Source organism: Aspergillus japonicus (assembly GCF_003184785.1).
Source record: "Aspergillus japonicus CBS 114.51 unplaced genomic scaffold BO86scaffold_6, whole genome shotgun sequence".
NCBI classification, from domain to species: Eukaryota; Fungi; Ascomycota; class Eurotiomycetes; order Eurotiales; family Aspergillaceae; genus Aspergillus; species Aspergillus japonicus.
This window is the reverse complement of record NW_020291643.1, coordinates 859,197-886,632: the sequence shown is the minus strand read 5'-3', so window position 1 is coordinate 886,632 and position 27,436 is coordinate 859,197. Positions and strand designations below refer to the sequence as shown.

Below are 27,436 nucleotides of genomic sequence, written 5' to 3'. Positions count from 1 at the left end.
CAAGAGCGCACGTGCCCGGGCTGGGGGTTTTCTCTCGCCCGTTGGCGGCGGTCCCGTGCGCCCCCTATCGCCGCCCTAGCCTGCATTAAGTCTAGGCCCCGAATCCACTTGTTCTCCGAGTGCCTCAGCAATCATCATCTACCCATTGTTGGATTACAATGGGACAGTCTAGTCGCAGGAAATTATTTTTTTCTTTGAGGTTGTGGCTATTCCAAGGTTTTGTGACTTTCTTCTGATTCAGATACTATCCGCTGATCCTCCTTTGCGAAGTGCCGACATCTCATCTCATCGTCTTGCGCGTCTGCAATACACATCGCAGGAAGAGAGCATCATGGTATTCGAGGCGTATTGCGATGAAGGTTGAGAAGACTAGAATGATTTCCCACGAGTTGAGCGATGAAGGTACGCCGCTGAGAAGACAGGCGATCTTCAGTTCCATTCACTAACCCATGCAGCCTATTAGTACAGGTCTTCAAGCTGTCGCTCGATTCTCCCAGTTGACCGAACCGTGATACTGGTGGATTCTATCTGTCTTCATCCAATTTCGGGTCAGGGTCAACCCACAAAAGATGGAATGCAGAAGTCCTGAGGCATACTCTGACTGTTCACGACTTCAGCGTGGGCATGGACTGAGGAAGACCGACTCTCCTCTACTTCACCGGTTACACATGGACGAGCGCGTTGGCCACAATAAGGTAAGTTTATTTCCTTTCTCAGTGACTGGAAAATGACGGATGCAAAATCTCTCAATGCTCTATCGACTCCTCGCTCAAACTACAGCAAGATACCATTATATACACAATGCGAACGTGTGACGGGTGACAGTGTAGGAAGTACTGCACCCCTGACAGCCTCATTCATACTGCCGGGCTAGGCAACGGAGAAGAGGCCAGCCGCAGATACCGATGAGGCCGCCACTTGAACCTGCGCGTCCACCAGAAGATCAGAATCGTCCCGAAGCACGCGAGCAGAATCATGCCGATGACCACATCGTTGATGGCCCGCAACAGATCGTCGGCCTCGGAGACGTGCTCGGGCGCCTCCTCGTGGGCCATTTCTTCGTCCACCACGATGGCCTCGACCAGCGGCGCCGGGTCCACTACAATCTCCTCGACAGCCGGCTCGACAGCCACCAGCGAAGCGGGATCGTCCGGGACGAGGAGCAGCTGCTCTCCATCCTCGGACGCGTACTTCAGGGCCCCCTCGATATTGGCGCGGACGATCCGCGACCAGCCGAGGGAGTCCCCGTGGCGGTCGAGCGCCTCGGCGGAAACAAAGTCCCAGTAGCCCGGGGTCACGAAGACCGACTCAAAGTCGTGCTTGGTCACGTTGCCGATCAGGTAAGGGACGGCGGTCTCGTCCGCTTGCGAATAGAAGTTCCACACGGCGACCTCGGTGGCGCCGTTCCAGCTGACGTGGACGACCGTGGTCAGTTCCGGATTCGCCCTGGCTGCGTCGGCAGCGGACGGATGCGCCTGGCTGGGTTGGCTGGCGTAGACGGACGCGGCCAGAGCGGGCGGCTGCTGGGGGTGGCCGACGAACGGGAACTTGTACGACCGGTAGCTGTTGAAGCGCGGGGAGAGGAACTTGGCTTCCATGAGCGCGGTGCCGTCCGGGGCGTGCTCGCTGTGGTAGCCTTGCGCGCTCCAGCCCATGAAGACGTTGCCACCGTCGAGGCGCTGGAGGTTGCCGCGCATGCGACTCAGGCTCCCGTCCGGGCGGGTGTAGCGGCTCTGCAGCGTCGCGGTCATTCGAACGGTGTCCAGCTCGACGATCATGCCGGAGGAGACGTCCTCTTGGTTGGTGAAGTCGTCGGAGGCGTTGTTGAGGAACGACAGGACGGTGTGCGTCTCGTTGGCCGAGACGAATCGCGCGTTGTGTTGCTTGGAGAAGGTGAAGTCCATCGCGAAGTTGGTGTATTTCCCGCCCAGACGCCAGATGATGTGCCCGTCTTGCCCGGAGATCAGGTAGATGGTGCTGGTGTAGCGCGCCGACAGGAGGTAGTCGCCGTAGACGTTCTTGTCCGCCGCATTCACATGGATGTAGTCCAGTCCTCCGCCCCCTTCGGGTGGCGACCACGGCATCACATGGTCCGACTCGTGGAGGGGGATCTTGTCGCGAGAGTCCCAGTCGAAGAGGACTGCGCTGGTGGCCAGGTCGATCTCCACGAACCCTCCCGAGGCCACTCTGCTCGATTCGGCCGGCCGGCCCAACTCCGCCAGGGACTGGTCCTGGATCCGGATCGAGGCCGCCAACGCCGTCTTCCCGCCCGGAAGAACATTGAACTCGTGTAGATCCCACCGCTCCAGGTCGTTCGTGATGGGGATGGTGTTCTCCACCAGGTATTTATCGTTTAGTATATACGCGGCACCTTTGGCCAACGGCGTGCCGTCATTGATGTAGTTGTTCTGGAGAATGAATGAAAGATGGGTGGCACCATCGGCGATGTGGTTCGTGGGCTTGAAGTCAAAGACATTGCGGTTGTTGTGGAGGCAAGATCCGGTCCAGACCAGCTTGCCGTCCTGGTCGTAGATGTGAGGTCCCACTTGACAGGGGTTGAATTTGCTGTTATAAGGATCGGCGTCAAGGTGACTGTACGGCGCGACGAACCAGTATCCAGGGCTTACGCGACTGCGATCGTGGTAGGTTATGTTGTATTTAATTGCCTTGACATTTGGCATCTGTGGGGGAGACGGTCAGTCTGGGTCCGGGGACAATGATATGTTGGGAACGTACAGTGACAAATGAGAGGAGGTCATCATCGCGAGTGACATCAAATGTGTTCGCGGCTTCAGTCGAAGGAAGCAAGGAAGCAAGCAGAAGCAGAAAAGAAGATAAAGAAGGTGAGCGCATTGTGTTCGCGACGAATGAGAAGTCTATATATAGCGAGGGTGAGGCTTAAAGAAAGATCGACAGTTGCATGATGGGTCAGCAGAACATGGCTTGACGATGGCTACATGCTACGCAAAGTGCAAAGGCAAAGAGGGTATGAAGAGGAAGAGACGAAGCAAGGACGGAGCCGAAGCTTAAAAACAAAAAACGACGATCAGACAACAAAAGCAGGAACGAGATAAAGGGATAAAAATTGGGAATTGAGGAGAGGGCAGCCATAGAGAAGAGGCAAAAGGGTCCCCACCACGTGGAACCACGGGTATCGCAGCGAGGGTTTATCGGCTTCTAGCCTTGAGGCGGCCCCACTGCCTTGCCATACACTGGGAATCCTAAGCGACGGAGGCGTTCGTGTTCGTGACAAACGGGCAAAGCGGCCCGACACTAAGGGACCAGAGGAGACTTCCAATTGGCCAGGGCGTAACCTGTCTTTTCAGCCGCGATGCAGCCTCGATAGTTCAATTGGCGATTCGACCCGTCAGTCATAAGAATAGTGTCAGGCGGGGGCTGAAGCGCTGTGCAGGAGTCATGTGCTCCTTATATCCCGTCAGGTTACGAGGAGACCAATCCCGAAACAAGCTGTGAAACTGACATCTCTCCCAGTTGATATCAGCCACCTGCTCTATCACCCCGGGACATGCAACATCACTTGCTACATCTTGTTGCAGGCGGATCGTTGACAAAGTCATACTGTCTTGACTGATTGCAGAAACAACCCATCTTGCCATCTGAGACATGGATCTTGATTGATAAGGGCTCTGTTCTAGAGCACAGAAGAGAAGAAAAAAAGGTCTCCCCGACTGGGAGTCGAACCCAGGTCTCCCGCGCTTGTTCCCGGAAGGGATTGACAAGCGGAAATCATGACCGTTAGACCATCGAGGAAGCGGATGAAGTTTCATATCTTATCTGTTCTATGGACTAAAAGCAACCTGGTGATGCGAATCCTGGAAGCATAGTATCTGGACTTTGGAGTGGCTCGGTAGGCGATGTAGCGGCTGACTAGCAGCGTGTATCTCGGCTCCATTGTCGTGCTCCTTGAACTGCTCCTAAGGAGTCAGCCCAGATCATTATTTTGAGCCCCCACAAGGATACGTACACCTTCTTTCGTGACCAGTGGAACTGGTCGCTAAAGATGACTTTATTGATTCGGCGCCCCACAATTAAGCTTTAGGTAGCATGTAAGCGGCAGCTCTCAGTATAGCAGGTGAATTTGCGCAGCCAATACCCAAGAATGGAGGACAAGCATGTCTTGCAAGCTCGGGGAGCAAGAAGCATCACAACAGCATCCGACCGGGGGTTGTGTGACTCAATGAGGCCACGGTTCAGAGTAGACTCAGGATGATTCACACGAAATGTATGGGAAGCACCCGCTATTTGGTGAACGTTATGCTCCTGCACATCTTATACAGCACCATGGGTGATTCAACTTGTAGCAGGGCAAGTCTTGATGGAAGTTGTTTCTGCACAGGGCCGCACTGAATGCAGCACGAGATGAGCTGCAAACCAGAACCACGGAAGAAGGAAGGTCCGAGGGCCGAGTGTTTGCGATAGACACCTTGTCTTTCAGGCGTACGGCCTGAGCTGCAGATCCCGGCTTGGCCTCCTGCGACAGGTTATCATCAATGCTGATCGCGCTAAGGGAGTTGACATGGAAAGAGAAAGTGGAGCCATGTCTCTAGCACCAGCCCTAACGCGTGTACATTCTGGGAGCTGTCACTGTAATCGAGATCCGTGATATTGATCGGATCGATTGCATCGCACGCATCGAAGACACCTGAGTACGCTGTAGACGCTCAATAGGAGGTATATGTCCTCTGTCGGACCTTGCGGAACCGTCTAGCATCTGGTACCACACAAACTATTGCGAAACTAGCGCAGGGGCACTGCGAGATGACTCCCCAGCTGCTGCACGATAACACCGCAAGGCCGCCGGAGACTATTAGCAACATCTGACGATCCATTCCCACCGGGGTTATAGCATGGAAAGAAGCAGCGCTGCAAACATCGCCGCCGCCGATCCCGATCATGCAAGGGCCATCGGCATTGGCGGCGACCCGAGGCTGTGAGTGGCTGCATTTTTCCCTTTCCACCATGAAGCAGCCCAAGTTTGCTCATTTGTTGATGATCGGCGCTTCTGCAGCATGACTGGATTACACTATCTGCTTAATGACATGTTGATCGTCGCCAAAGGCCGGAAGGTCCACCGAGCGCAGCCAGGGTCTTCTCCGCATAAATATTCACAAGGATCCATCCTCCCGCCGGCATCGGGTACGGCTTCGGATTCAAAATGCTCCTTCTCGGAATTGTAGGATCGACAACATAATATATAACCCTGTGACATCCGAAATGGCTGTTCCTCAACCAGTCCCCATGGAAGACCAAGACAATCCCGCAACAGGGCCTACAAGAACGATGGACCACGAGCCAAACCCTGACCCCAAGCACCGCATGGACGGCGGCCTGACCGCATGGCTCCAAGTCCTCGGAAGCTGGCTGATCTTCGCAAACACCTGGTCTGTCATCTCCTCTTCCAGTGCCTCCGTACCGCGCCATCCAAACTGACCGACAAGTGATGCACCGAGATCAGGGGCTTAACGAGTTCCTACGGCGTCTTCGAAGCCCACTACACCACCGTCCTGTTGCCGGAATACACCCCGTCGGCCATCGCGTGGATCGGCTCGGTGCAGCTCTTCCTCATGATGGCGATCGGGCTGCCCGTCGGCGCGATCATGGACCGGGGCCATCTGCGGCTGCTGGTGGTCGCGGGCAGCTGCCTGCAGGTGTTGGGCATGCTGATGACCTCGCTGTGCACGGCGTACTGGCAGGTGTTCCTGGCGCAGGGGGTCTGCGTGGGGATCGGGAGCGGGATGCTGGTGGTGCCCTCGGTGGCGGTGCTGCCGCTGTACTTCTCGGCGAAGCGCATGCTGGCGACGGGGATTGCGGCGACGGGGAGTAGCTTAGGTATGTCTTTACACTTCCACCACAATCCCCGGAAAGGTCAGAAGTGATACCTATCTAAAAACCATGCAGCGGGAATCATCTACTCAATCATGCTGCGCCGGCTGATCGTCCGCATCGGCTTCCCCTGGGCGGTGCGCGTGCTCGCCTTGATCATGCTCGCCGGCTCCCTCACCTGCGCCGCGGTGATGCGCCTCCGTCCCGGCCATGCCAAACGCGCGCCCCTGCAATGGAGGAAATTCACCTCCGATTCGTGCCTTGTCTGCTTCACCGCCGGTATTCCCCTCTTCCCCGCATTCCACCCCATTCCACGATCCTAACAAAAAGCACCAGCATTCACCGCAATGATGGCCTCAGTCTACATCCCCTTCTTCTACGTAGAAGACTACGCCCTCGACCTCGCCATCGACCAAGACACCTCCTTCTACCTGCTCAGCATCATGAACGCAACCAGCTTATTCGGTCGGATCGGCTCGAACTGGTTAGCTGATCGGTGAGCCTAGCCCCCGTGCCCCTCTGCCCCAATTTTCCATCTCCCCCTACCGCTACCCGTAAACCCCCTTCCCCCCATCAACCCACTCGACAAGCTAACTGCCCAAATAAAAAAAAAAAAGATGGGGCGGCCTCCCCCTCGCCCTCCCCGGCTGTCTTTCGACATCCATAATCCTCTTCTTCTGGCGCTTCGCCACCACCCTCCCGGCCCTGGTGGTCCTCGTCGCGATCTACGGCGTCGTGTCGGGGAGTATCGTCTCGTTGCCGCCGGCGATCATCGCCAATCTGACGGACGATGTCTCGGAGGTCGGGGCCAGGATCGGGGCGGCGTATACGGTGGCGGCGGTGGGGGCGTTGATCGGGAATCCGATCGCGGGGGCGGCGCGACAGTACGGGCAGGCCGTGCCGGTGCAGGTGGAGTATCAGGGGACGTGGGTGTTTGGGGCGGCGGTGATGGCGGTGGCGGCGGGGCTTGTGGGGGGGACGCTGTGGTTGAGGAGGGTTGGTGGAAGTTGTAAGTAAGAGGTAACTACTGAGGTTGCTCTTGGGGGTTGGATGTAGATAGGTGTAGATTAACATGTCTACTTTTATAGTTTGAGGTTGAATCTGAGATTTTCTGGTAAGAGTAGACATAGAGTCAAGGGATCTATCTATTATCGACGATGTAGATATATTCGACGGGAATTAAATGCTATGGAACAATTGGCAGTATGTTGATATCAAGCGCGGTTGGGAATCGTAGGAGTATCGCATACTAGACCAACCCTCGGACCCATCCGAGCACCAAATAGCAGAGCCAAGCACTGCAATATCGGAAGCATCCGACAGACCCCACATCATCCCCATACTTCGGGAGCCACAACTTATATATGTAAACATGCACTGCAGCAACAGGGCAACTACCCACTAGGTACAAAACCCACGCTCCTCCCCCGGATCTAACCAAAAACACACCAAATACCATCACCACTCAATACCCGTACCAACCACAACCACCACCTAAAAACCACACCCACAACCCACCACATCCCAAAACCAACCATCAGCACAACCCAAAAGAAAATGCTAAAATCCACCCTCCGCCACCTCCACCTCCCGAAACCCCTCCCTCCATCACCCAGTCCCAAAAGACGACTCACAACAACCGCTCAACCCACCAAAAAACCGCAACGCTCCCTCCCAGCATCCTACTACCGCGGCGGCACCAGCCGCGCCGTCTTCTTCAACGCAACGGACCTGCCCCGCGACGCCTCGACCCACCCCGCAATCTTCCGCGCCGTGCTGGGCAGCCCCGACGCCGCGCACCGGCGCCAACTCGACGGGATGGGCGGGGGCATCAGCAGCCTCTCGAAGATCTGCATCATCCGGGCCGGATCCACCCACCCCGCCGCGGACGTGGATTACACGTTCGTGTCGGTCGGCGTGGTCGACGACAAGGTCGATCTGACGAGTAACTGCGGGAACATGAGTGCGGCGGTGGGGCCGTTCGCCGTGGATGCGGGGTTGGTGCGGTCGCCAACGTTGAACGGGGACGAGGCGACGACGACGACGACGACGGTGCGGATCCATAATACCAATACGGGCAAGATCATTCACTCTACGTTTGCGGTGGTCGAGAGTGCAGCCGGAACCCAGGAGCCGCCGGTGTATGAGGCGGCGACGAGTGGGGAGTTCGCCATCGATGGCGTGGCAGGCACGGCCGCGCGGGTGCAGCTCGATTTCGTGGACCCCGCCGGTTCGGTGACGGGCAGGTTGCTTCCGACGGGGAATGTGGTGGATGCGTTTGACGTCGACGGAACAGCGGTGGAGGCGACGTGTATTGATGTCGCCAATCCGTGTGTCTTTGTCTCCGCGGCGAAGCTGGGGGTCCAGAGTAACCTGACGCCCGAGGAGCTGACGGCCGACGGGGGGTTGTTGGAGAAGTTGGATCGCATCCGCCGGTTAGCCGGGGTGAAGATGGGGATCGCGGCGTCGCCCGAGAAGGTGCCCGGGAGCATCCCCAAGATCGCTCTGGTGGCTACCCCCGGGGAGGATGCGCGCTCGGTCGCCACGGGTCAGACGCCGCAGAAGGTCGATCTGGTGGCCAGAGCGCTCTCCGTGGGCCAGCCGCATAAGGCGCTGCCCATTACGGTGGCGTTGTCCCTGGCGGCCGCGGCGCGGGTGGAGGGGAGCACTGTGTCGCAGGTTGTGAAACGGGGACAGACGGTCGATGCTGCCGGGCTCACCATCGGACATGCCAGTGGAAATCTGTTGGTGGGGGCGGAATTCGCCGAGGATGGCAGTCTGCAATCCGGTCGCGTGTTCTCGACCGCGCGGAGGTTGTTTGAGGGAAGGGTGTTCTGGAAAGATGAGTAAGAAGTATGCTGCGGACTTCATATTGTGTAACTAGTATCAGTCGTGAAGAATGACAGAGGGGGTTCTCAGAAGCAATCCTTCATCACGCTCGACAGCTCGCCCCCGTAGTCAACCATATACGGTCCACTCCTCCCCCATACGTCAGTCTCCTGGTGCGGCGGCAGCCCTCCCATCCCCATGATCTGTGTTTCCAGGCTTCCAACCGCCTCAAACCACTCCATCAACTCCCTCGTCATCTGCACCCCATCCACCGGCGTGAGACTCTGTATACTGCCCGTTGACTGCATCGAAGGCTCAACCCCGCCACTCGCTTGCTCTATCTCCTGCCCCTTTGCAGGGTTAAGCACATCCGCACCCCCAACCCCAGCTTCCGCTGCCTCCGGCTGCCGACGCATAACCTGCGGCCCCAACTTCCTCAAACTCCGAATCGACTTCCACAGCCGTAGTGAAATATAAGACTTTGTCGAGAAGCCTTTGATAAGTTCCAGCGCCAGGTAGAATTCCTCCCGACAGGCGCTACTGAACTGTGACGGGGCTTGCGCGACAGCCAGAAACAGCACCGCAACTGCCGAGACGAGGAACCAGTTGAAGGTCACCTGCTGAAGACGGTAGATGTCCGTCGTCTCGTTGAGTCGCGTGATGAAGCGGATTGTCTCCCTGGCCAGGTCGACTACCATCTGCGATTCGGCGGGGTACCGCACGATATGCGCGGCCGAGTGGAGCACGGGCCGATGGATGAGCATGCGGAGCTGGTTGGAGCGAAGGTAAAGCAGCGCCCGCAGGCGATGCAGACTGCGCGGTGGTTGAGGCTCGGTCTTCGAGGCCGACAGCGGCTGCTGCTCCAGACGCAGAATCTCCGGGATGTTCATCACCCACTGTTGGACCTGCCAGTCCAGATAATTCATCTCTTCCTTCTTGATCTCGTTCGTATTGTTGAACGCCGAGATGAATTTCCACACCTTGGCCGCGATGCGGCTGTACCGGATCATGACCCGAAGGTAGGGGGTCTTCTCCTCCGGCTCCGGCAGCCAGGGATCGATGTCGCTATCCTCGAGCGAGAACGGCATGCCCGTCCCAAAGCTCCACCGGATGTCGAGGATATAGATCGACCAGAACAGCCGGAGAACGCGATCCCGTCCCGCGGCGACAATGGCCGGCTGGCCAAGCGTTTCCCGTCGGTGCAGCCCTTTTTCAAGGCACATGCGCTCCACGATGCCAGCGATGCGCCAGGCCAGGATCTCCTCGTCGATCTGGAAGTAGAAAATCGCCTAGCGCGCTTGTCAGCCAGCCATACAACAGCCCCCCCAGCTGAGAACTCACTCACAACCAGCGTCAACAAGATAATACTTTTGATCTCCGACGGTCCCCACACGCAGTTATCAGCCACCTCCCGCACACTCTCAAACAGCCGCATGGCCAGCTCGCTACTCCCCGCCGCCTCAGCCGTCAACGCACACGCAAAGACCAACCGTAGAATCTGCACATCATCGGCATGCACCGCCCGGATTCCCTCGGGGCGCGCCCCAAACACCACCTCGACCTGATCCAGCAAGTCTTGCAAATCCAAGACCGGATACATCATCCCCATCTCCTCCTCATACACGCGACACAGCCGCATCGCCTCCGTCTTGTCCAACGACCACAGCGGATCCCCCGACGGCCGCGCCGCATCGAGCAACGCCGGCGGCCCCGGCGAATCCGGGGGCAGCGGCGAAGGCGGGTGGTGGGCATCGGCCTCCCCCTCCTCCGCACCGTCAGCGTCAGTCTGCTCGACGATCCCCTGCCGGAGGAGATTCGACTTGGCGAGATGCAAGCTGAAGGCGGATGTCGTCGGGCCCTGGAACGCGGTCTCCCTGACTGTGGACCGGCGACGGAACGGTCGCTGGCTGCCCGCCCCCGTCGCCGCGTCCGACCGCGCGATCGCGGTGGCAGTGATGCTGGTCTGCGCTAAGGTCGTGACCGCTGCGGAGAGGGTTTTGATTTGTTCCTGCATGGCGGACATCTGTTTGCAGAGTTGCTCGAGGTATACCCTGGATGGGTATCAGCATGAATGGGAATCTTCCACTGACCCGTGAGGGCATTTATGTGCGTTTGTGAGTGGAAGCGCGAACATACTGTTGATCCGACTCGCCATCGGCGTGACGAGGGGGCTTGTCGTAGATACAGTCGATGCGCTGTCGGCCGCATCGCTGACAAGGCGTCTCGCCATTGCACTTGATCTTGCGGCGCTTGCATTCGTTGCTAGTGGGCATGTTAGACTTGATCCAAGCGTGACTGAGGGAATGAAAGGGAGGGAGGGGAAGGCCTACCAAGCCTTGGCGATGTACTTTCGCCGTCGTTTGCGTGGGTTGGCCCCGTCCGAGTCATCCCGGTGTGCAGGGGGCGAGAAGTCCCATGTCGTTAGGGAGGCAGTAGCGTCCATGATGGGGTGTGAGAGTGACTGGTGCGAGAGTTGACTGCGGAGATGACGGAGGAGGGGGGACGGGGACGGGGACGTGGAGGGACGTGGACGGGGACGGTAAACGGACGGTGGCTGCTCCGACCGGGCGCAGCAGCGCGGGGAAAGACTTGGGTGAGTGGCGGTCAGAAGGACGGAAGACCCCGTGCGGGGGATTCCGCACCCGAGGCTACCTAGTGGTGCTTATCTTGACCACCTAGCCTGGCTATGCGTAATTCAATCATTAATTGATAATTCAAAGATAGCTACACCAATAATTATTGCGTTCTATGGCGGGAAAAGTACTCATCCGTACACTCATCATTTACCTGGCAGTTTTGACCAATTGCTCCCAGCAAAGTATCTATGTTGATCTTCCAGCTATCCAGCTTAACTACCAACTCATTTTCAAAAGTACTGTACTTTACAAATCACAGATCCTTAGTCCGCTCATCACTCTCCCGGATCCACTGCTTCAACTTCTCGGGATTCCTCGGTCGAAAGCCCACCTTGAAGGGCTTGGGCTCCGTTGTCAAGGCCGTGGGGATGGCGTTGCAGTGAATGGCATCCATGATGGGGCGGTCGTCGGGGTTCTTAGCCGGGAGCATGGTGAAGGCGGTGATCAGGCGGATGTAGGCGGTGTACAGCTCGCGGTTGGCCAGATGCGAGCCAGCGCACATGCGCGAGCCAGCCCCGTAGCCGTAGTGCGGAGTGCCCGTGCCCTCGCCCACCTCCAGATACCGCTCTGGCAGGAATTGCTCGGGCTTGTCAAAGTGCTCCTCATCGTAGTCGGCGGCGTATGCGTTCTGGAGATGGGGTTAGTAAGACTGTACTATAAGCCCGAAAACAAGTGGACAGGCGACATACCATGAAAAAGGTGGTTCCAGCAGGGATGGTCGCGCCGTTGTAGACAATATCCTTGGTGCTTTCGCGCGGCAGACAGATGGGGATCACGGTCCAGAACCGGAGGGTCTCTTTCACCAGGGCGGTCACATAGGGGACTTTCTCTTCCACCAGGCACTTCTCCCACGCATCACCGTCCGGGTACACCTTCATGATCTCTTCGTAGGCCTTTTGCTGAACGCGCTGGCCGTCTTCCGAGGCGAGGTAGGCGATGCCCATGATCACGTTGCCGGGAACCGTGTCCAGTCCGGCAGAGACCATAGTGAGACAGATGGACTTGACCTCCGCTGCTGATTGTCAGTACTCCGTTTTACACACATGGTCTTTGGAAAGTAACCAGGGATGACTCACCCTCATTCAGCTTCGCCTCAGGATCCTTGAGAATGTTCCCCGTGATGCACGGCTTATCCGTGCCCTTGGCAATCTGATCCTTGAGAATATCCAACAGATACGTCAAATACTTATCGCGGCGCACGCGGAACGACTCAGCCTCGGTATTCGCCTTGGGGAACAGACGCATGAGGGGGATGTAGTCCTGCCAGTTGTTGCTGGTGCTGCGGAAGTTGGAGACGCCGCGCTCGACGTCGCAGATCTCGTGCAGCAGCTCGTCGTCGACGTTGCCGCTGATGCGGAAGCCGTAGTTCAGGGTCAGACTGGTGTTGAGCGCGAACCGCTGGAAGTACGCGACCGGGTTGATGTCCTTGGTGCCGCTGTCGCTGTCCTGGAACAGCTCCCGGATACTGGCGGTGGCCTCGAGGTCGATGATTGGCATGTACGACTGCACGGCGGGGCGGTTCAGCGCGGTGGCGGCCGCCTTGCGTCGGCGCTTGCAGGACTCGTCCCAGGGCGAGGTGCCGATCGTGAAGCCCTGCGAGCTGGACACGACGCTGTGGAAGGTGTGGAAGGTCGGGCGCGAGATCAGGGCCGACTGGTCTTTGATCCACAGCTGGCGGACTGAGTCGAAGCTGTTGGCGAAGACAATGCGCTGGAAGAGCAAGGATACTCGGTTAGCATTTTTCGACTCTTGTGTCAGTCAGCCTTTTATTCACGGCGGGTCACATACCCGATTTCCCATCCGGACCTGGAAGACGGGGCCATATTTCTTCGCCCACTTCTTCGTCACAGTAGCATGCTGGTCGCCTAATTGCAACAGGTTCCCAAATATGGGCACCCCAGGAATCTCAGGTATCCCCTTGATCTTGGGAACGTCGGTGCGATTGAGATAGCGTATCAGAAAATATACCACCGCGACGGCGGCGAGGGCGACGGTTTGGAAGGACATGGTGTGAGAGATGGAAGTGATTGTAAAATTTGACTTTTTTTTTGGACGGTGGTGTCTGAAAGAAACCAGGAGCTTTATACACCTCTCCTCCGCGGTTCTCCTCGGCTTATCATGGTTCAAGTTGGCTATGCAGCGGTCCCCATGCAGCTAGACCTTGAAAAGTCGCAGTGGATTTGCGTCATGGGCCACCGGGCCAACAAAGAGGGCTCGGGCCAAGTGCATTCGTTATCCATTGCTGTAGCAAATAGAGTGTCGGCTGGCGTAGTTAGTAAGGTGGTTCCCCCGCACTTTCACCCTGGTTGAAATGAACAAATGCACGAGCGTGAATTGGCTGGAGCGGGATTTCGGAATGAAACACCGCGACCCCGCTCTCAACGGATGCGGAACCGGGGCCGAGATCGACACCCGCCCCATAACCCAACTAACCAACTGGCAACTACTCCTTCCGCTACTATCCGCCCTGTTCAAGGTTGCCTTCGGCCCGATGACGGCGCTTCCTTTAGGCCCGACTTGATATGTTCCAAGTTATATCCTCCGCTGATAAGACTGAGAGCATTCCAAGGGCTTATACGGAGTCCTGCCTAATATTGAACTGTACTTCAAATCTGCTAAGCACCACAAATTAATATCATATTACCCTAATCGGCCGAACTCGAGCACGGAACAATGACATCAACAGATTCCTTGTGCAACATCGATAGAGCAGTCCACCCCTCATCCACAATTCTCACTCCACAGCCACCAGGACATCTCCTCGTGCTCAGCTCATCCCGAGACTCCCACACAGATGTAGTATCCATACCACATATTAGTGCATCCCGTCCCCACGGCCGGATTCCAGGTCACAATGTTCTGCACAGTGATCCCCTCCTTCGTCGCAACAGTGGTGCACGTATCGCCTGACGCGACCAGGTAAAAGGTATTGCAGTTGCTCACCATGCCCGTCTGGGTTGGGGTGGGAGTCGACACCGCAACGGTCGTGGTGGTACTTGTGGTGGTGGTTGTCGCCGTTGATCCCACCCCAACGCAGACATAGTACCCCAGCCACAGGGCGGTACACCCGCTGCCGACGCCGGAGTTCCACGAATAGAAGTCGGTCAGGGAGATGCCGGCTGTCGTCGCGATACTGGCGCAGGTCTCACCACTCGCCACCAGATGGTACGCGTTGCAGTTTGAGGCGATGCCTGGCTGGGTAGGGCTGGGGGCTGCGGCTGCTGCCGCGCTGTTGACTTTGGAGACAGTAACGAGCGTGGTTGGGATTGGTGATGCAGCAGGAGGAGCTATGGCTGCTGTCAGGGAGGCAGCTAAAGTGAAAAGAGAAAGGTAGGAGAGATGCATGACTGTTGTTTGAGAGATTGTTGCTCAGATGCTTGATCCGTCGGGCTTGGTGCTTGTTCCTATCGACATATTGGCGGCGGAATACGCATCCTTTTATATGCTGAAGTACTGATTCCTGCTGAATTCAGCCGCAGGTCACAAGGCCCGTCTGGTGTCAACAGAAGAAGGGATTTTTGCATTTGGCGCAGGAAACTTGGACAGATGATAATGAGTATCTCCCCACATCCAACAGCCGCAATTGATGCAGGTCTCATATTCTGGGGCTCATCTGATGATCTGAAGGATGTGGTGTCCAATAATCTAAGGACACTTTAGGTAGCTTCTGTCTCCATTGGCTGCCTAACTGAACCCCTGCCGGCTAGTGTACCTTCTCGTCGTCCAAGATACATTTCTTATGGACACACTCGGAAGGCAGTCGGGCTGCTGCAGGGACTGCGAAGGATGATGATGTCGGGTCTCGGCCACTGCTTCCCAAGCGAAGCTGAAATCCTGCAAGACAGGACATGGATGCTTGCAGTTAGAGTGACACGCCGATACTTCCAGGCGTTCCGTTGGTCGGATTCCGCAGATTGCTCGTATCATGTCTCACAAGCGTCCAGTTCTGATTGAATAGATCCGGGTTTTCGTATGAGAGTGTTCTTTTCTGGTTCCTGCATCAGGCGCCTGATTAACCCATTACCTAAGTATCGCGGCGGGAAAGCTTTTCGAGTTGTGCAAGCCATGGATGGGGGCATTTCATTACTATCAACAGCTCAATCAATCCCGAGATAACTCAAGGCTCGGTAAGGTGCATGGACGTGACAAGAATCAAGGATAAGTCACACGTGCCGTTCGTCAGAATGACTGCCTAAGCCCAGAGCCTTGTGTGACTCTTGTTCCGCGGATGATCGGCATATGAGCTCATATTGTCTGACATTCAGGTCTTCTTCACTAGGATGAGGTGAGACAGCAAAAGCAACCAGTCGTCGTCATAAGCACGCCCCGGGCCTCTTTACAAGCCCTTGCTATAGAGTTCAGATGTCGCGATATGCGTTCAAAATTCGTTCTCTGTGAAAGTAAAAGCTTAGTTTACAGCAGACCTATAGCGAGGGGGAGTCAAGCCAAAGCCGCGATGTACCTGACGAAGCAATTATCGCTCTCCGCTTGTCATGCCATCAAACCCGAGGTCAGTGCGGGGGCGGGGGGCATGCGTCTAAGCTACTGCATGTCTCGCAAGCGGATCACACGTAGGTAGTATCGAATAAATGCAGCGTGCAGCGTTGCATTCCGGTACATCATGCTATGGAATGTATTCGAAGACTCGTGCTCGCCTCGCCCGTCAGTATGTCTCGGATAATTGTATGTTGCGTGTAAAGAACAAAATTAGATTCCGGGTCATTGAGCTACGGCAAGCAAAAGCAAAGTCAAGAATGAGCTGCAGTAGCAGAAGGAAGTTGAGAAGTGAAGAAGGTGCGGGGAATGTAAATGTAAGACATTTGGACAGGGGTTGGGTTGGTGTTTAGTCCCAGTCAAGCCCCTGCCCAGTGCCTCAGGCCACACCGCCGACGGGCCATGGAACTCCCCTTAGTTACCAGCAAGTGAGCGGGAATTATGAGTACAGCTCGGTAACCTCCAACTCACGAAGTTCAAGGGGACGGTCCACATAGCATAGATACAGAATTTTAGTACCTTACACATACGATTTCAGGTCCAAAACCAGGGTTTACGAATGCGTTTGGGTTAGGTATACATCAAGGTATTATGAACAAGTTATGAAGGGTATAATCAACTCAAAAAATCTCACACGCTTCTTTACACCATAGAAACCTTCCTCGACGCACTGAGTTGGCTGCTCTGACGTCTAGTAGCGTGTCTTTGCCTGTCCGCGGCAAGGGTCTGGGCGAACTTGCTCCTCGCCCGTATCTCAGGACCTTTCCAGTAAAATATGTAAATCGGGATGGTCACCAAAACAGCCAAGCAGCCAAGGATAGTGCTAGCCCATTGGAGATGAAAACGTCTGCCGATGTTGGTATACATCGGGGTTGCGTACATCGCGGATAGCCCAGCAAGTAGATCTCGTGCGAACCCATTCCCGCCCGTAGCGGACGCAGAATACTCGCCATAAGCCGCCACCATGTAGTCGATCGTGGCCATGTAGATACCATAGTTTGCGATTGCGATCAGGAACACGAATACCAGGGGGACCATCCAATGGGTATACTCTGGGCCCATGGACGTCCAGGCAAAGCCAAATAGTCCGATTGCCTCCAGGGGTGCGATGAAAAGCAAGAGCAAGAGCCGACGCTCAGCCACCCGAGCCGCATCACCCTCGCGTCGTCGAATCAAGCGCTGGCGGTAGATGTCGGGCAGGAAAATGGCATATGCAACCAGATAGCCAACAAAAATGGCGACAAAGCACAATCCAACCTGCAGTGGATTAAAGGCCCATTGTTTGAAGACCAAGGAGAACGATTCAATGCAGGTGAATATTAGCGCATCAGAGAAGCCAGAAAGAAGAGATAGGAAAAGCACAATGGGCTCGCGCAGGAACATCTCAAATGGGCGCCGCCAAATGCGAAGGATTTCTTTCACGTCAAACCGGGATGGCTTGAGCTCACTCGGGCCATAGATACTTGGATCCTCACCGGATTCGCGCCGACGCTTCGCCTCTCGATCCAGCAAGATGGTAGATCTTGTTTCGGTAACGAAAAGGAGATGGAGTATTTGGGTGACTCCACCGAAAATAAGCTGAATCCAGAAGTTCCACCGCCAGTTCAACCACTGCTCCATCATTCCTCCGAATATGGGCCCAATAGTTGTCCCGCCGACAGAACTCAAGACTACATACGCGACAGCAAAGCCCTGGTCATCTGCCTCCCACATGTCAGCAGTCATACCCAGGGTTACCGAGCCTCCTGCGGAGCTAAGTCCACCCAGGCCGCGACCAACAACCATAGTTCCAAAGTTAGGGGCCAAGGCACAGGGAATTTGCCAGATATTCACAAGGAGAAGGCTCAGTTGCATGATAGGCCATCGACCGAATTCCTCGCTCCATGGCGCCCATAACTCGCAGCCAAAGGCGTAGGTTATCAGAAAGATCATTTGACCGACTCGAGCCGCTTGCTGGCTGATATGGAAATGTTCCGATAACTGCACCACGGCATTGGAGTATGTACTGCTGTTGAAGTTCATGGACATTTGAACGACGAAGATAACTGTCAAGATTCCCCATTTCTTGTACCATGGGAAGCTGAAGCCGAGTTTCTCATATGCCTCCTCTTCAGTCAATTCGCGCTTCCCATCGCCGCGGAATTTGCCTCGCACTTCACTATCGGTATCTGAAGATGCTGCATGCTCATCATGTACGTTGGTGGGCCTTCGAGTAGGGCTCAGGTCGCAGTCTCCAAGACCAGAGTCTTTCTTTTCCGACATTCCATGGTCAAATAGTGGAGATCGCGGCGACTGGTTCCTCGAGGTCATGGTAACGGTACACGGTCAGTGTAGGATATTCTTCAGAGTCGACCAGGCCTCTTTGATTGGGTTGTTTGGATAGGTGGTAGGCCTCAATAGACATGTAGTGTATAGATGACATTGGGTACCCAGTTTATCAGACGAATGAAGACGAATGGCATGGTGATAGAACGAAGTCGAAGTATTGCATATCCGAAGAGGAATCGATGTAGGTCTTATAAATAGTTTTGTAATTGAATTTATGCTGATGGCCCAAAGGGGAAGGATGTGGGATGAATTCGCCAGCGGAGGTGCGACGTCATAAAACCCCGGGGTCAAAAATGGACCCTGTGCCAGCAGCAGTGGAGGTGATGCACGTCCGCTTTCCGATCCGCTGATCTCCCCGGTTCCAGATCTTGGATAGTCAAGAATCAAGACGGTTGAGCTGCCCCAGTTCTTGCCTCAAGCTTAGTAAGATGTTTGGCTGTTTCCCACGAGCTTGCTGGGGACGTCGAATTGATATGGCCCCTTTGTAGGATATAGCGCATGTGCTTGACTCAATCTGCTACCTCTGTCTGCATATTGTGCTTAAACCCGCACCAGAAACAGCCATTCATGAAGAAATGAGTTTGTAAAAAGCGACTCGGCTTCGATTCTTCCTGATAAATGACCAATATGTTGTAGATCCTATTAGCGATCCCGATGGAGGATTTGCCGGGATTCCTAAAGCGGAAGCCCGGAGTGCGACCGTCCGAGGTCATCGCAACGCTTCTTGTTTGGTCGGAATCATTCACAATAATTCTCGGCATGACGCAAAATCAAGGATCAGTTCCAGGATTATGAAAGATTCCGTCGGTCTTCATCATCCAGAAGTGCTGGTTCTTGTTAATTCCTAGTCTTAGAGGTATGAATCGACAGCTTATTTCACCAGAATAGACAAATTTCGTGGCCGTGAGCTGACGGGGTGACATCAAGTCGCTGAGAGCTGTTATGTGCTTGATGCAGCATGACAGTCTCTCCAAAATGACTGCTGATGGCGACAGGCATTTGCTGGCTTTGAAGTGAGCTGCAGTCGCCCAGTGACGTGACACTCGAAGCATAAACTCCCTTATATTATTCCCTGCCTGGTTCTAGAAAGATTCTTGATCATGGGGGTGGGAGAACATTTGGATATCGAATGTCATGGTTCCCTGGTGATGGCCTTTAGAACCGGTCGCCATCCATGGAGCGGGTATTCATGATTTCGCGGTTCCCGACTCTCCTAGGCGCCAGGGAATGCCTGGGACCGAGTACAGTACAATTTCCGGATGCATCAATATGTATATCAGGAGGAGCTGTACTTATGAGTATACAGAAGCCTTCTGTGTTGGCCTCTTTGGTCTTGGTTGACGTGACGCATATCATAGACTTTCAATGCTGTGTCGAGGTCCGGTTTGCTAAACTCCTGCCTTGTCATTCATTGATTTAGTCTGGGAGATGAAAGGTCACCTGACATTTCGGTATATGCTCCTTTCCCGCCGCAACACTCCACAGTTAGTTTGTATTCGGCTCAAAGATGAAGTGAGCCATTATTCTCTGATCGCCAGATGGTGGGAATTGAGGCATTATCTACGTGACCCTCCGTTTCCATACTAGATGTTTCCCGATATCTGATGGATGCGAGTATCCCGCTAAATGGCGCATTCCATATTCCATGCATGGCGGACGAGTACGCCAAGCCCCTAGTCCGATTTCGGGGGTAGCTTGCGAGACCCTACCAGGTTTGGTGGAGAAAGCCGATACCGGGTGGAGCAGCAGGCGTTTGCCGTGGGCCCGTGCCGGGCTGCCCCCTCTTGGTAATGGCCGCCGTCGGGTCTGGCTCGCCCCGAGTTTTCCATCTCAACATCATCACCTGTTAACAGGCTGAGTTGACAACTACTGCTGCAATCGCAATCATTCTCATCTGCGAAACCTCCGACCTTGTCGGATCTATTCACATCTGCCTAACGTCTTATACTTCCACGCACTGCCTGTTCTCACACATGCGTCCATGGTCTTTCCGGGGAGACTGAGCACAGGCTGCTATGTATGCCGTAAGCGAAAGGTCAAGGTATGTTGGTCACTGTCAAAAGTGGAATGGTTGTGTGGTTTCTTTAACCCTTCTCTTTCGTAGTGCGATGGGGAGAGACCAGTTTGCCGTCGCTGTGTGACACATAACAGGCAATGCACAGGCTATCCTGATGCCTTCGCATTTCGAACCTATAAACCCGGCTCGACACACAAGACCTCGACAGAAGATGCGAAGGTTTCTGCTGAATCCGGACCGGAGCATAGCAATAAAGCTGACGCGGGCGTCTTGGACCCTGAGGATTCGGAGCTATCATTATGCTCCACTAACCTAATCTCCGAGGAATTGGGGCCTTTGGTACCCACCCTTGCTCCTTGCTGGGAGTCCCAGTCCCTCGGATACTTCTATGATCAGTTTGTCCTTCACGCCCAAAGGTCTCCTTGTGAGGGTCACCTCGCATTCCTTCCGGACTTGTTCCGCGAGAAAGGTGATGACCCTTGCTTGAAGCATGCTGTGCTTAGCGTGTCCTATCTTTCCTTGCATAATGTCTCCAGGCGGGCAGAGCTGTATGCCAATGCTCGACGGCACTATGGACTGGCTTTGAACTCACTGGGTACTGCACTAAGCATTGAAGGGGCTTATATGAAGGATGAAGTTTTCGCAGCGGCACTTTTCTTGAGCATGTTCCTTGTAAGCAAACCAGATCAGTCCTCCCTCGAGAAAGGCTTTGCTAATCAAATACAGGACATTAGCGGTGATCACAGCTATGTTGCAAACCCTCACATCCCAGGTATCTACTCCCTCATGCAACTGCGAGGGAGGCCACCTCGGACTAGCAAATATGGCCGAGTCCTCTTTGGCTGGGCCTTCACCCAAACCGTAGGTCAACTAGCCCGGCCCGACCAAATCACCAGGTTAACAGACCAGCAGCAAATCCAGGCCATAGCCAACAACCAATATCAGTATGCCTCTCTGCCCTCGTCTATCAACATGATCTACGAACCGGACTTCATCTATCGCTCGGGAATAATCACGGGAAAGATATCCGAGTTCTGTAACTCCGTCCAACGAACAAGAGAAACCTTGGGTCTCAGCTTGAAACCCGCCAAATCACTCCGCTCAATCCTGTGGCGCGCTCTCTGCATCCTTGACGAGATCGACACCTGGAACGAACGGATCCCTGGCCATTGGAAACGCCAATGTCTGGCCTCCAATCCGGACGACGGTCCTCCCGAGGAGCCACAGACCCCTCGCAACCCCTGGACAACCTGCTTCCTCGCCGTCGTGCAAGCCACTCAGATTGTATTCTACCTCCAAGTCATAGCATGCTGCGATGCGCTTGACGATTTGGAAGACACAAGCACACCTGAAGCCTCGCCACACTCTCCCCGACACGACCCGTACGGTAGCGACGACGACTCCTCCGACGAGGGTCCACATAGTCCTACATCCCTCTACGAGATCGACTTGGAAGGCCGCATTGAGGACCTGACGGACTCAATCTGTTTCACCGTCACAACAGCCCTCGGCCGAATCAACGAAGCCACGGGCGCGTTCCAACTCCACCCGCATAGCAAGCTGGGTAACAGCTCGACACTACTGTGGCCGATGTGGCTGGTGGTCAACTCGTCCTTTTCCACGGCAGAGCAGGTCTCTCTGTGCCGAAAGGGGCTGGAGTGCATCGGGTCGACCATGGGGTACCGCCTCGCGTCCGTGCTGAGTGGGAATGCATGCCCACTTTCGCCGTTCGGGATGCCTCCGCAGAGCGCGAGCGCGCTTAGTTTGCCGAGCCAGTGAGCCAGTGAGCCCACAAGATATCCGAGACTCTGGCCGCTATGTATATACACTAATTTAATGACACGTGCTATGAGCCATGGAATACGAACACTTTCAAAATGCAATGATCAATCTGAGAGCATTCACCACTTTGTAAGCCATTCACCAGATTATCAGCAAATGGATAGCTACCTAACGGTATCCCAGCAATACCCAGCAAGGACATTAGGCACTAGGAAACATGCCACGGCGTAGCGTGCAAATAGTCTCCGGGGGTTCAACTTTACTCGGTCGGGGAACCCCGAGCGGGTACGGAGAAGTAAGTTGAACCCGGCAACTAGAAAAAAAAACCCCCCACCATAAACCCGCCGAAGGTTGAACCCCCCCGTGCTCATAAATAAACCCTCCGAGTCCGAGCCCGCCCCCGGAGGTTTAGGGGGTTCAACCGGTGTGAGCTAAAACCCCCCGACGCCGAAACTCCCAAGGAAAGTTGAACCTTTTCGCCGATGCCCGCGCCCAACTTTTGTAGTATTATTGATACACTGTCCGGATCTCCGGTTCGGGGGCTAGGGATTCTGTGTTAAAATGTGGAGGAACGATAGGTACATAATAGTTCATATAGTCCAGAATTGACGGGAGTTCTTGTTATATGGTAGTCGCTGTCGGGGCGCTAACAACTCTCCACAGAGGCTCATGTTCTACGCGAGACATGAGGGACTGGATGGCACAGGTATATACAGGTGGATCGTGTTCTCCCATTCGCTAACTAGTGGTCTTCTCCTCGCTCGCAAAACCAAAAGATCTATCTAAATCATAATACAAGGTGTAATGTTCAGTTAAAGCTATCAGTGTGTTGTTCTCAAATGATGCAATGAGCCCCAAGGCGAGGATGAACTGAACATTGCATCATTGCCGGTCTTTCGAACCAAACAAAGGGGACACAGATATATAACTGCTCAGACAGCCCAATTGTTGACCACAAGCTACTGGGTGGAACAGCCCTCTAGGTTCGTTTTCAGATACGGAACTCGGTAGTTGTGCTACAGTATCCACTCTTGCTCGACCACTTGATTCATCTGTTGCTCATACTCTTGTCGGTGTAGGAGATGACAGTTCCGGCGGGTCAGATCTTGGTAGGTAAATCTTCTGCTCCGCTCATGCGCCATGGCCGTCGTGCCTCGGCCTTGGGGTCGAAGCGTGTGGTGGTCCCAAGTCCACAGAACAGGACCATTGACATGCCGGTACCATTGCTCTTCATCGTCGACGAGACCCGAACCCAAATCGAGCCACATGGTAACAATGAAAGCATCACCGTCGTTGCCACAAAGGATTATGCGTGCCTCGAAGTCCATCGCACACACAGGACAGCGATAGTATACGGGACGAGGGTACCTGTGTAGTATATAATTAGGGCCGCGATTGTCCTTCACAAGGATGTCTGCGTCTCTCATGTCATTGACAAATAGATGGTTACAAAATGGAAATCTAGGCGTTCGAATGCAATCGAGCTCGCCCAAGACCCAGGTTTGTATGCGAAGGCACAAGCGGGGCCCTGGAAGTATTTCCGCGTCGGCCGAAAACAATCTTGTCCCAGCTGTGGTCGAGTCCCGATTTACCTGAATGTAGGACAGCCATTCTGTAGTTACCCCATGCTCAGGCCCATCATAATACCTCTTCATGGCCAATTGAAGGTGAATGAGCCTGAATCGATAGACGACAGTATGGAGCGCGCCGTTTAGCGAAAGGGCCCAGAAAGAGTCGTCTAGAAGTAGACCGTGTTTGCCATCGAGATTTTGCGGGTGCGTTAGCGATGCCGGAGGATCAATAGACTCCCTTAAGTGTAGACTGGAGCACGAGGTGCAGTGGACGTGCTCCGGTAGGTTGCGAGCAAATAGAGCGAGAAATCCTGTTCTAGAGACACCAGTTGGGGATGCAAAAGATGGGCGACTCATTACAGCACGTAGATGCTTGTTACATAGCGAGAGCAATGCTCTCTCGTGAGGTCGTAGGAAGTCGGCTATCGATAAAATCAATTCTGCTGGAAGGGTGTCAAGGCGATGGTAAAAGGCTGGAGCCAAAGGATTGAAGCTGAGTGAGAGACTAAAGTCAGTCTTTCGATGCAGACCTCCGTGAAGTTTTTGGGCCTTTTCCAGATCTGGTTTGTCGAACTGGAGCTTGGTCAGTTGGAAACTTTGTGGGGGCTTACATACCGGAAAGCATGGTTCGAGGGACCAGACATCGCGGAGATTGAGCTAAACTAGGTAATGGTATGTTTGGTATAACAAGCTAAGAATAAGATGTGTCTTGGGTATGAAAGCGACAGTGAGAAGCACCAAGTGGGAGCGAATATCCTGCCAGGCAAGTCTCGTAGGGTCGCAACGATGATACTAGGCACGAGGTAGTCGTCGGTGACTGCCTCAAGCAGTAACCAGGGAGAGCAGCCGAGGAAAGCGCACTCAGCAGCGATAGCGCACTGGAATTTATGGTAGTTGTCTGTGAGGTTTTGCGCGCATGAGTTTAATGCTTCATCCATAGTGTGGAAGGAGCTGGCTCGAAGGGTCTATGCTGGTACCGGTCGATCACCCAGTGCGATAGGCTTGAGCACCCTCATCCCTTAACAAGTAGACTTTGTACAGGTAAGGCTAAGAACAATAATATAAGTGCGAGACAAAGAGATCTCCAAAGATCAGAGTGACTCTTTTGTATAGGATGAACTATGTGGCAGACGTTTGGCGAAAACTCTCGACACGTAGGGAAGACCATATGGTCCGGCTGTGGATAATCTTAGCTTGCTTTGTCTATTGAAGCTTATGACTTGAAAACTCTCGTCCAGGATCTGAAGAAAGTAGTACACAGTGGGCAAGTAAAGAGCGTGGATAGTTGACGACCAAGACTGCCAGGTTAAGTATAGCTGAGGCTAAATCGCGACGGTCAACGGCGGCAGAACGGAAGGTGGGCCTGGCGGATCACCATGGATTCCACCCGATCTACAAAGACAACAACAAATACTTACCATCAATGACACTCAACTCACCAACGAACAATCATGGCGACATCATTCGTGCCATCGATTCTACGCCCTGACTACACGTGGCCTTGTCGGACTCCTTTCACTGTCTCCCCAATCACACCTCCAGTACCTCGTGTGTCTTGGAAACCCATCAGAGTAGCATGGGGCCTCGTGCATAGAGCGTTACGTTACTTCTCCCAGTGGTACTGCCACTGGTTCGGGATCCGTTTCGACTACAACATCATCCCACTACCTTTCGGTCTTTTGATAAAATGGACAGATCGCAGCAGCGTCGAGGAGGCCATTGCCACACAAATGGCAAGAGCCGCTGGAATGCCCGTGCCTAAAGTTCTAAACTACGGAGAACAGCTTTACCCCGAATTCAACCGAAAAGTTTCCATTCTGATGACTCGACTCCCGGGGATCGACTTGAATAACTGGGAAGATAAGGAATATGATCCTGAGAGCGAGGAGCCGTGGCTACAGGAGTTGAAGGCATGCGTGCAGACCATGCGCTTGTGGAAACCCCCTTCCTCACGCCAAAACTGGGTCTCATCAGCGATCGGAACATGTCTACGAAGCCACGCGTTCCTCATCATATCATGGGACCATTCACAGATCAGACGCAGTTGCACGACTTCCTGTTGTCCACAGCCTCAAATCATACTTTCAAATCACAGGCTGAGTTTGAGAAAGTCCTGACCACGGCGAAGAAATTGGATCAACGAAAGTATAGAATGGTTTTCAGTCAAGGTGACTTGAAAGCCCATAATATTCTTGTTGGTGATGATGGTCATCTGACTGGGTTTCTCGACTGGGAGTCTGCGGGCTGGTATCCGGAATACTGGGAGTTTACTACGGCTATGCGGTTTGGGAGGAATAGCTGGTGGTTCAGGGCAGTTTCTTGGATTGGAGGTTCCGAATATCTTGAGGAACTGGACTACGATCGTGCTGTAAACAACCTGACGGTGGATTCTTATGCCTTTTTCTAGAACAACAGGGTGCTTAATTTCCAAGGCGCCTGTTCGTCAGCTTGCCTTTCGGTGCATTATTGATTTGCATCCTCGAAGATTTTTCCTGGACACTAGTGTGCCTGACCGTGCCCGGCGTACCATGTATGCATACTTGATCGAGAAGGCTCTCAAGGAGATTTGTTGGTGTTGACTAGTGCTACGTACTTTTCGATGAGCAAGAAATTAATTACAGCCAATACCTAGTATGAAAATAGAATGAAAAGGCAAAGTAGTCAAGCTATGACCACTTAAAAGTGTCGTCCAGCGCGGCAAAAACTCTGTACTGCGTGCTCCTCTGAGAAGAGTCCGTAATAGTCACACTTCAAAGACACACGGGCGACTTGACAATTGGACGTGGCTGGCGAGAGTTTGCAGCCTCGACCATGTAACCGTTCCCCACTGACAAGCACTCCGCTTCCAGGTCCTTGACACTGCTGCAACGCACAATGCCCTGGTCCATGAGCTTCTGCAGAATTGCAAGCACCCAAACGCGGCAAGTAATACCAGGCATCGCATTCAGGTTTCCATCGTAGGACCTCATGATGGGATCGATTTGAGCAACTTTATCGCTAGGGACACGTGCGATCTGATTGACAACACAAAGAAGATTAGACTTCAGGAGGCCCCCGGTTCTGCCGTGATCCGCAAGCCAGCCCTTGCCATCGGTGCTGGGGTTCTTCACATGATACTTGAAGGCGCCGGATTTGTCAGTATGGAAATAGAGACCCCAGTGAAAGTCGTTGGCGATGGGAGGGTCGGCGCGAACATAGAGCACGACATAGATGGTGTTTAGCGGGAGACCAGCGAGGATCTCGTTCTGGATCTTTCTGACGGCCGCCGCTTTCTCAAAAGGCTTCAAGCCAGAGAAGTCGCTTCTGTAGCCCTTGGTCAGGTCCTCCATGCTTGGACGGTCTGACTAAACTCAGCGCACTGCGCGGATCTTGGGAGAGAGATCGGGCGGATTCTCGCTTGTCGAGAAAATTGAAGAGCTTGAGAAAGGTTGACAGTAGCCTTTTTGCTTGTCTAGATACATGAGTGGTCAGCGATGGCATGTCTCGAATCCTGCCATGAAGAATACGTACTTTGATCTTTGTAACGTGTTTCTCACACCCCTCGGTTGAAGCAACAACCTATGAGGGTGTGTAAGAGATCTTCAACCAGGATGTTGTGAACAATCGTGTCAAAGCCCAGCTTCGTGTGAGTGATACTAATATCCAGAGACGGTGTAGAGTGTTATAGTCAAGGCAGGAAGTATTGGGGGGTGGAAGATAGGATAGTGCTGAGTACTGAGCCCACGGCATTCATTGAATGACCGAGTTGCTGAAGTGACAGTGATTCATTCTGTGTTACCACTACAGACCATCTAACACATTCACTGAAGGCCACCTTTTGCTGTGATTCTCTCCGAGCTGGACATCAACCTTACCTCTTGCCCTGACCAGATTCATTCTCATTCCCCATGATAATACAACATAGCTAGTCATTTGATGTTTTGATTGGTAACATG

General features: G+C 54.1%; 9 protein-coding genes and 1 non-coding gene across 10 annotated transcripts; 4 read left to right on the top strand and 6 right to left on the bottom strand.

Moving 5' to 3' along the window:
- Nucleotides 1-738: 738 nt before the first annotated feature.
- Nucleotides 739-3,050, bottom strand: BO86DRAFT_407247 (uncharacterized protein). The gene is made up of 2 exons (XM_025674248.1): nucleotides 2,737-3,050; nucleotides 739-2,681 (listed from the first exon to the last, which is right to left on the bottom strand). Exons 1-2 carry the CDS (start codon nucleotides 2,851-2,853, stop codon nucleotides 858-860), a joined length of 1,941 nt encoding a protein of 646 aa, XP_025531339.1. The 5' UTR covers nucleotides 2,854-3,050; the 3' UTR covers nucleotides 739-857.
- Nucleotides 3,051-3,681: 631 nt separating this feature from the next.
- On the bottom strand, nucleotides 3,682-3,771 carry BO86DRAFT_t62. Its single transcript has one exon. It is a non-coding gene; the product is annotated as a tRNA-Asp (tRNA).
- Nucleotides 3,772-5,337: 1,566 nt separating this feature from the next.
- Nucleotides 5,338-6,861, top strand: BO86DRAFT_305270 (major facilitator superfamily transporter; the record flags this gene model as incomplete). Its single annotated transcript, XM_025667650.1, has 5 exons — nucleotides 5,338-5,402; nucleotides 5,477-5,850; nucleotides 5,920-6,123; nucleotides 6,181-6,340; nucleotides 6,462-6,861. 5 exons carry the CDS (start codon nucleotides 5,338-5,340, stop codon nucleotides 6,859-6,861), a joined length of 1,203 nt encoding a protein of 400 aa, XP_025531338.1.
- A 639-nt stretch (nucleotides 6,862-7,500) lies between these two features.
- BO86DRAFT_285352 (DUF453 domain protein) lies at nucleotides 7,501-8,685 on the top strand (the record flags this gene model as incomplete). Its single annotated transcript, XM_025667354.1, has 1 exon — nucleotides 7,501-8,685. A coding segment is annotated over one exon (1,185 nt), but the record flags the coding sequence as incomplete, so codon positions are not given.
- On the bottom strand, nucleotides 8,416-11,144 carry BO86DRAFT_331947 (putative C6 transcription factor). Its single transcript, XM_025668765.1, has 4 exons — nucleotides 11,004-11,144; nucleotides 10,810-10,935; nucleotides 10,019-10,724; nucleotides 8,416-9,962 (listed from the first exon to the last, which is right to left on the bottom strand). Exons 1-4 carry the CDS (start codon nucleotides 11,114-11,116, stop codon nucleotides 8,760-8,762), a joined length of 2,148 nt encoding a protein of 715 aa, XP_025531336.1. The 5' UTR covers nucleotides 11,117-11,144; the 3' UTR covers nucleotides 8,416-8,759.
- Nucleotides 11,145-11,562: 418 nt separating this feature from the next.
- On the bottom strand, nucleotides 11,563-13,316 carry BO86DRAFT_445891 (cytochrome P450; the record flags this gene model as incomplete). Its single annotated transcript, XM_025676479.1, has 4 exons — nucleotides 11,563-11,937; nucleotides 11,999-12,321; nucleotides 12,386-13,019; nucleotides 13,098-13,316. 4 exons carry the CDS (start codon nucleotides 13,314-13,316, stop codon nucleotides 11,563-11,565), a joined length of 1,551 nt encoding a protein of 516 aa, XP_025531335.1.
- A 765-nt stretch (nucleotides 13,317-14,081) lies between these two features.
- On the bottom strand, nucleotides 14,082-18,427 carry BO86DRAFT_407243 (MFS general substrate transporter; the record flags this gene model as incomplete). Its single annotated transcript, XM_025674247.1, has 2 exons — nucleotides 16,475-18,427; nucleotides 14,082-14,596 (listed from the first exon to the last, which is right to left on the bottom strand). The coding sequence occupies exons 1-2, from the start codon at nucleotides 18,111-18,113 to the stop codon at nucleotides 14,082-14,084; spliced, it is 2,154 nt and encodes a 717-aa protein (XP_025531334.1). The 5' UTR covers nucleotides 18,114-18,427.
- A 1,548-nt stretch (nucleotides 18,428-19,975) lies between these two features.
- Nucleotides 19,976-21,986, top strand: BO86DRAFT_445888 (Zn(II)2Cys6 transcription factor). The gene is made up of 4 exons (XM_025676478.1): nucleotides 19,976-20,172; nucleotides 20,236-20,820; nucleotides 20,875-21,009; nucleotides 21,061-21,986. Exons 1-4 carry the CDS (start codon nucleotides 20,113-20,115, stop codon nucleotides 21,925-21,927), a joined length of 1,647 nt encoding a protein of 548 aa, XP_025531333.1. The 5' UTR covers nucleotides 19,976-20,112; the 3' UTR covers nucleotides 21,928-21,986.
- Nucleotides 21,987-24,929: 2,943 nt separating this feature from the next.
- Nucleotides 24,930-26,020, top strand: BO86DRAFT_445887 (aminoglycoside phosphotransferase family protein). Its single transcript, XM_025676477.1, has 2 exons — nucleotides 24,930-25,465; nucleotides 25,498-26,020. The coding sequence occupies exons 1-2, from the start codon at nucleotides 24,953-24,955 to the stop codon at nucleotides 25,906-25,908; spliced, it is 924 nt and encodes a 307-aa protein (XP_025531332.1). The 5' UTR covers nucleotides 24,930-24,952; the 3' UTR covers nucleotides 25,909-26,020.
- A 231-nt stretch (nucleotides 26,021-26,251) lies between these two features.
- BO86DRAFT_416310 (uncharacterized protein) lies at nucleotides 26,252-26,830 on the bottom strand (the record flags this gene model as incomplete). The annotated part of the gene is made up of 1 exon (XM_025674961.1): nucleotides 26,252-26,830. The coding sequence occupies one exon, from the start codon at nucleotides 26,828-26,830 to the stop codon at nucleotides 26,252-26,254; it is 579 nt and encodes a 192-aa protein (XP_025531331.1).
- Nucleotides 26,831-27,436: the final 606 nt, after the last annotated feature.

Excerpts from the sequence above, each read along its gene's own strand:
- BO86DRAFT_331947 (XM_025668765.1), bottom strand. The coding sequence starts at position 11,116 with ATGGACGCTACTGCCTCCCTAACGACATGGGACTTCTCGCCCCCTGCA. Across the intron at positions 10,936-11,003 it reads AAGTACATCGCCAAGGCTTG|CAACGAATGCAAGCGCCGCA; the intron begins GTAGGCCTTCCC and ends CATGCCCACTAG. Across the intron at positions 9,963-10,018 it reads TTATCTTGTTGACGCTGGTT|GCGATTTTCTACTTCCAGAT; the intron begins GTGAGTGAGTTC and ends CAAGCGCGCTAG.
- BO86DRAFT_407247 (XM_025674248.1), bottom strand. The coding sequence starts at position 2,853 with ATGCGCTCACCTTCTTTATCTTCTTTTCTGCTTCTGCTTGCTTCCTTG. Across the intron at positions 2,682-2,736 it reads ACCTCCTCTCATTTGTCACT|ATGCCAAATGTCAAGGCAAT; the intron begins GTACGTTCCCAA and ends TCTCCCCCACAG.
- BO86DRAFT_445887 (XM_025676477.1), top strand. The coding sequence starts at position 24,953 with ATGGCGACATCATTCGTGCCATCGATTCTACGCCCTGACTACACGTGG. Across the intron at positions 25,466-25,497 it reads CTTCCTCACGCCAAAACTGG|CCACGCGTTCCTCATCATAT; the intron begins GTCTCATCAGCG and ends ATGTCTACGAAG.
- BO86DRAFT_445888 (XM_025676478.1), top strand. The coding sequence starts at position 20,113 with ATGGTCTTTCCGGGGAGACTGAGCACAGGCTGCTATGTATGCCGTAAG. Across the intron at positions 20,173-20,235 it reads GCCGTAAGCGAAAGGTCAAG|TGCGATGGGGAGAGACCAGT; the intron begins GTATGTTGGTCA and ends TCTCTTTCGTAG. Across the intron at positions 21,010-21,060 it reads GCTGGGCCTTCACCCAAACC|CAAATCCAGGCCATAGCCAA; the intron begins GTAGGTCAACTA and ends ACAGACCAGCAG.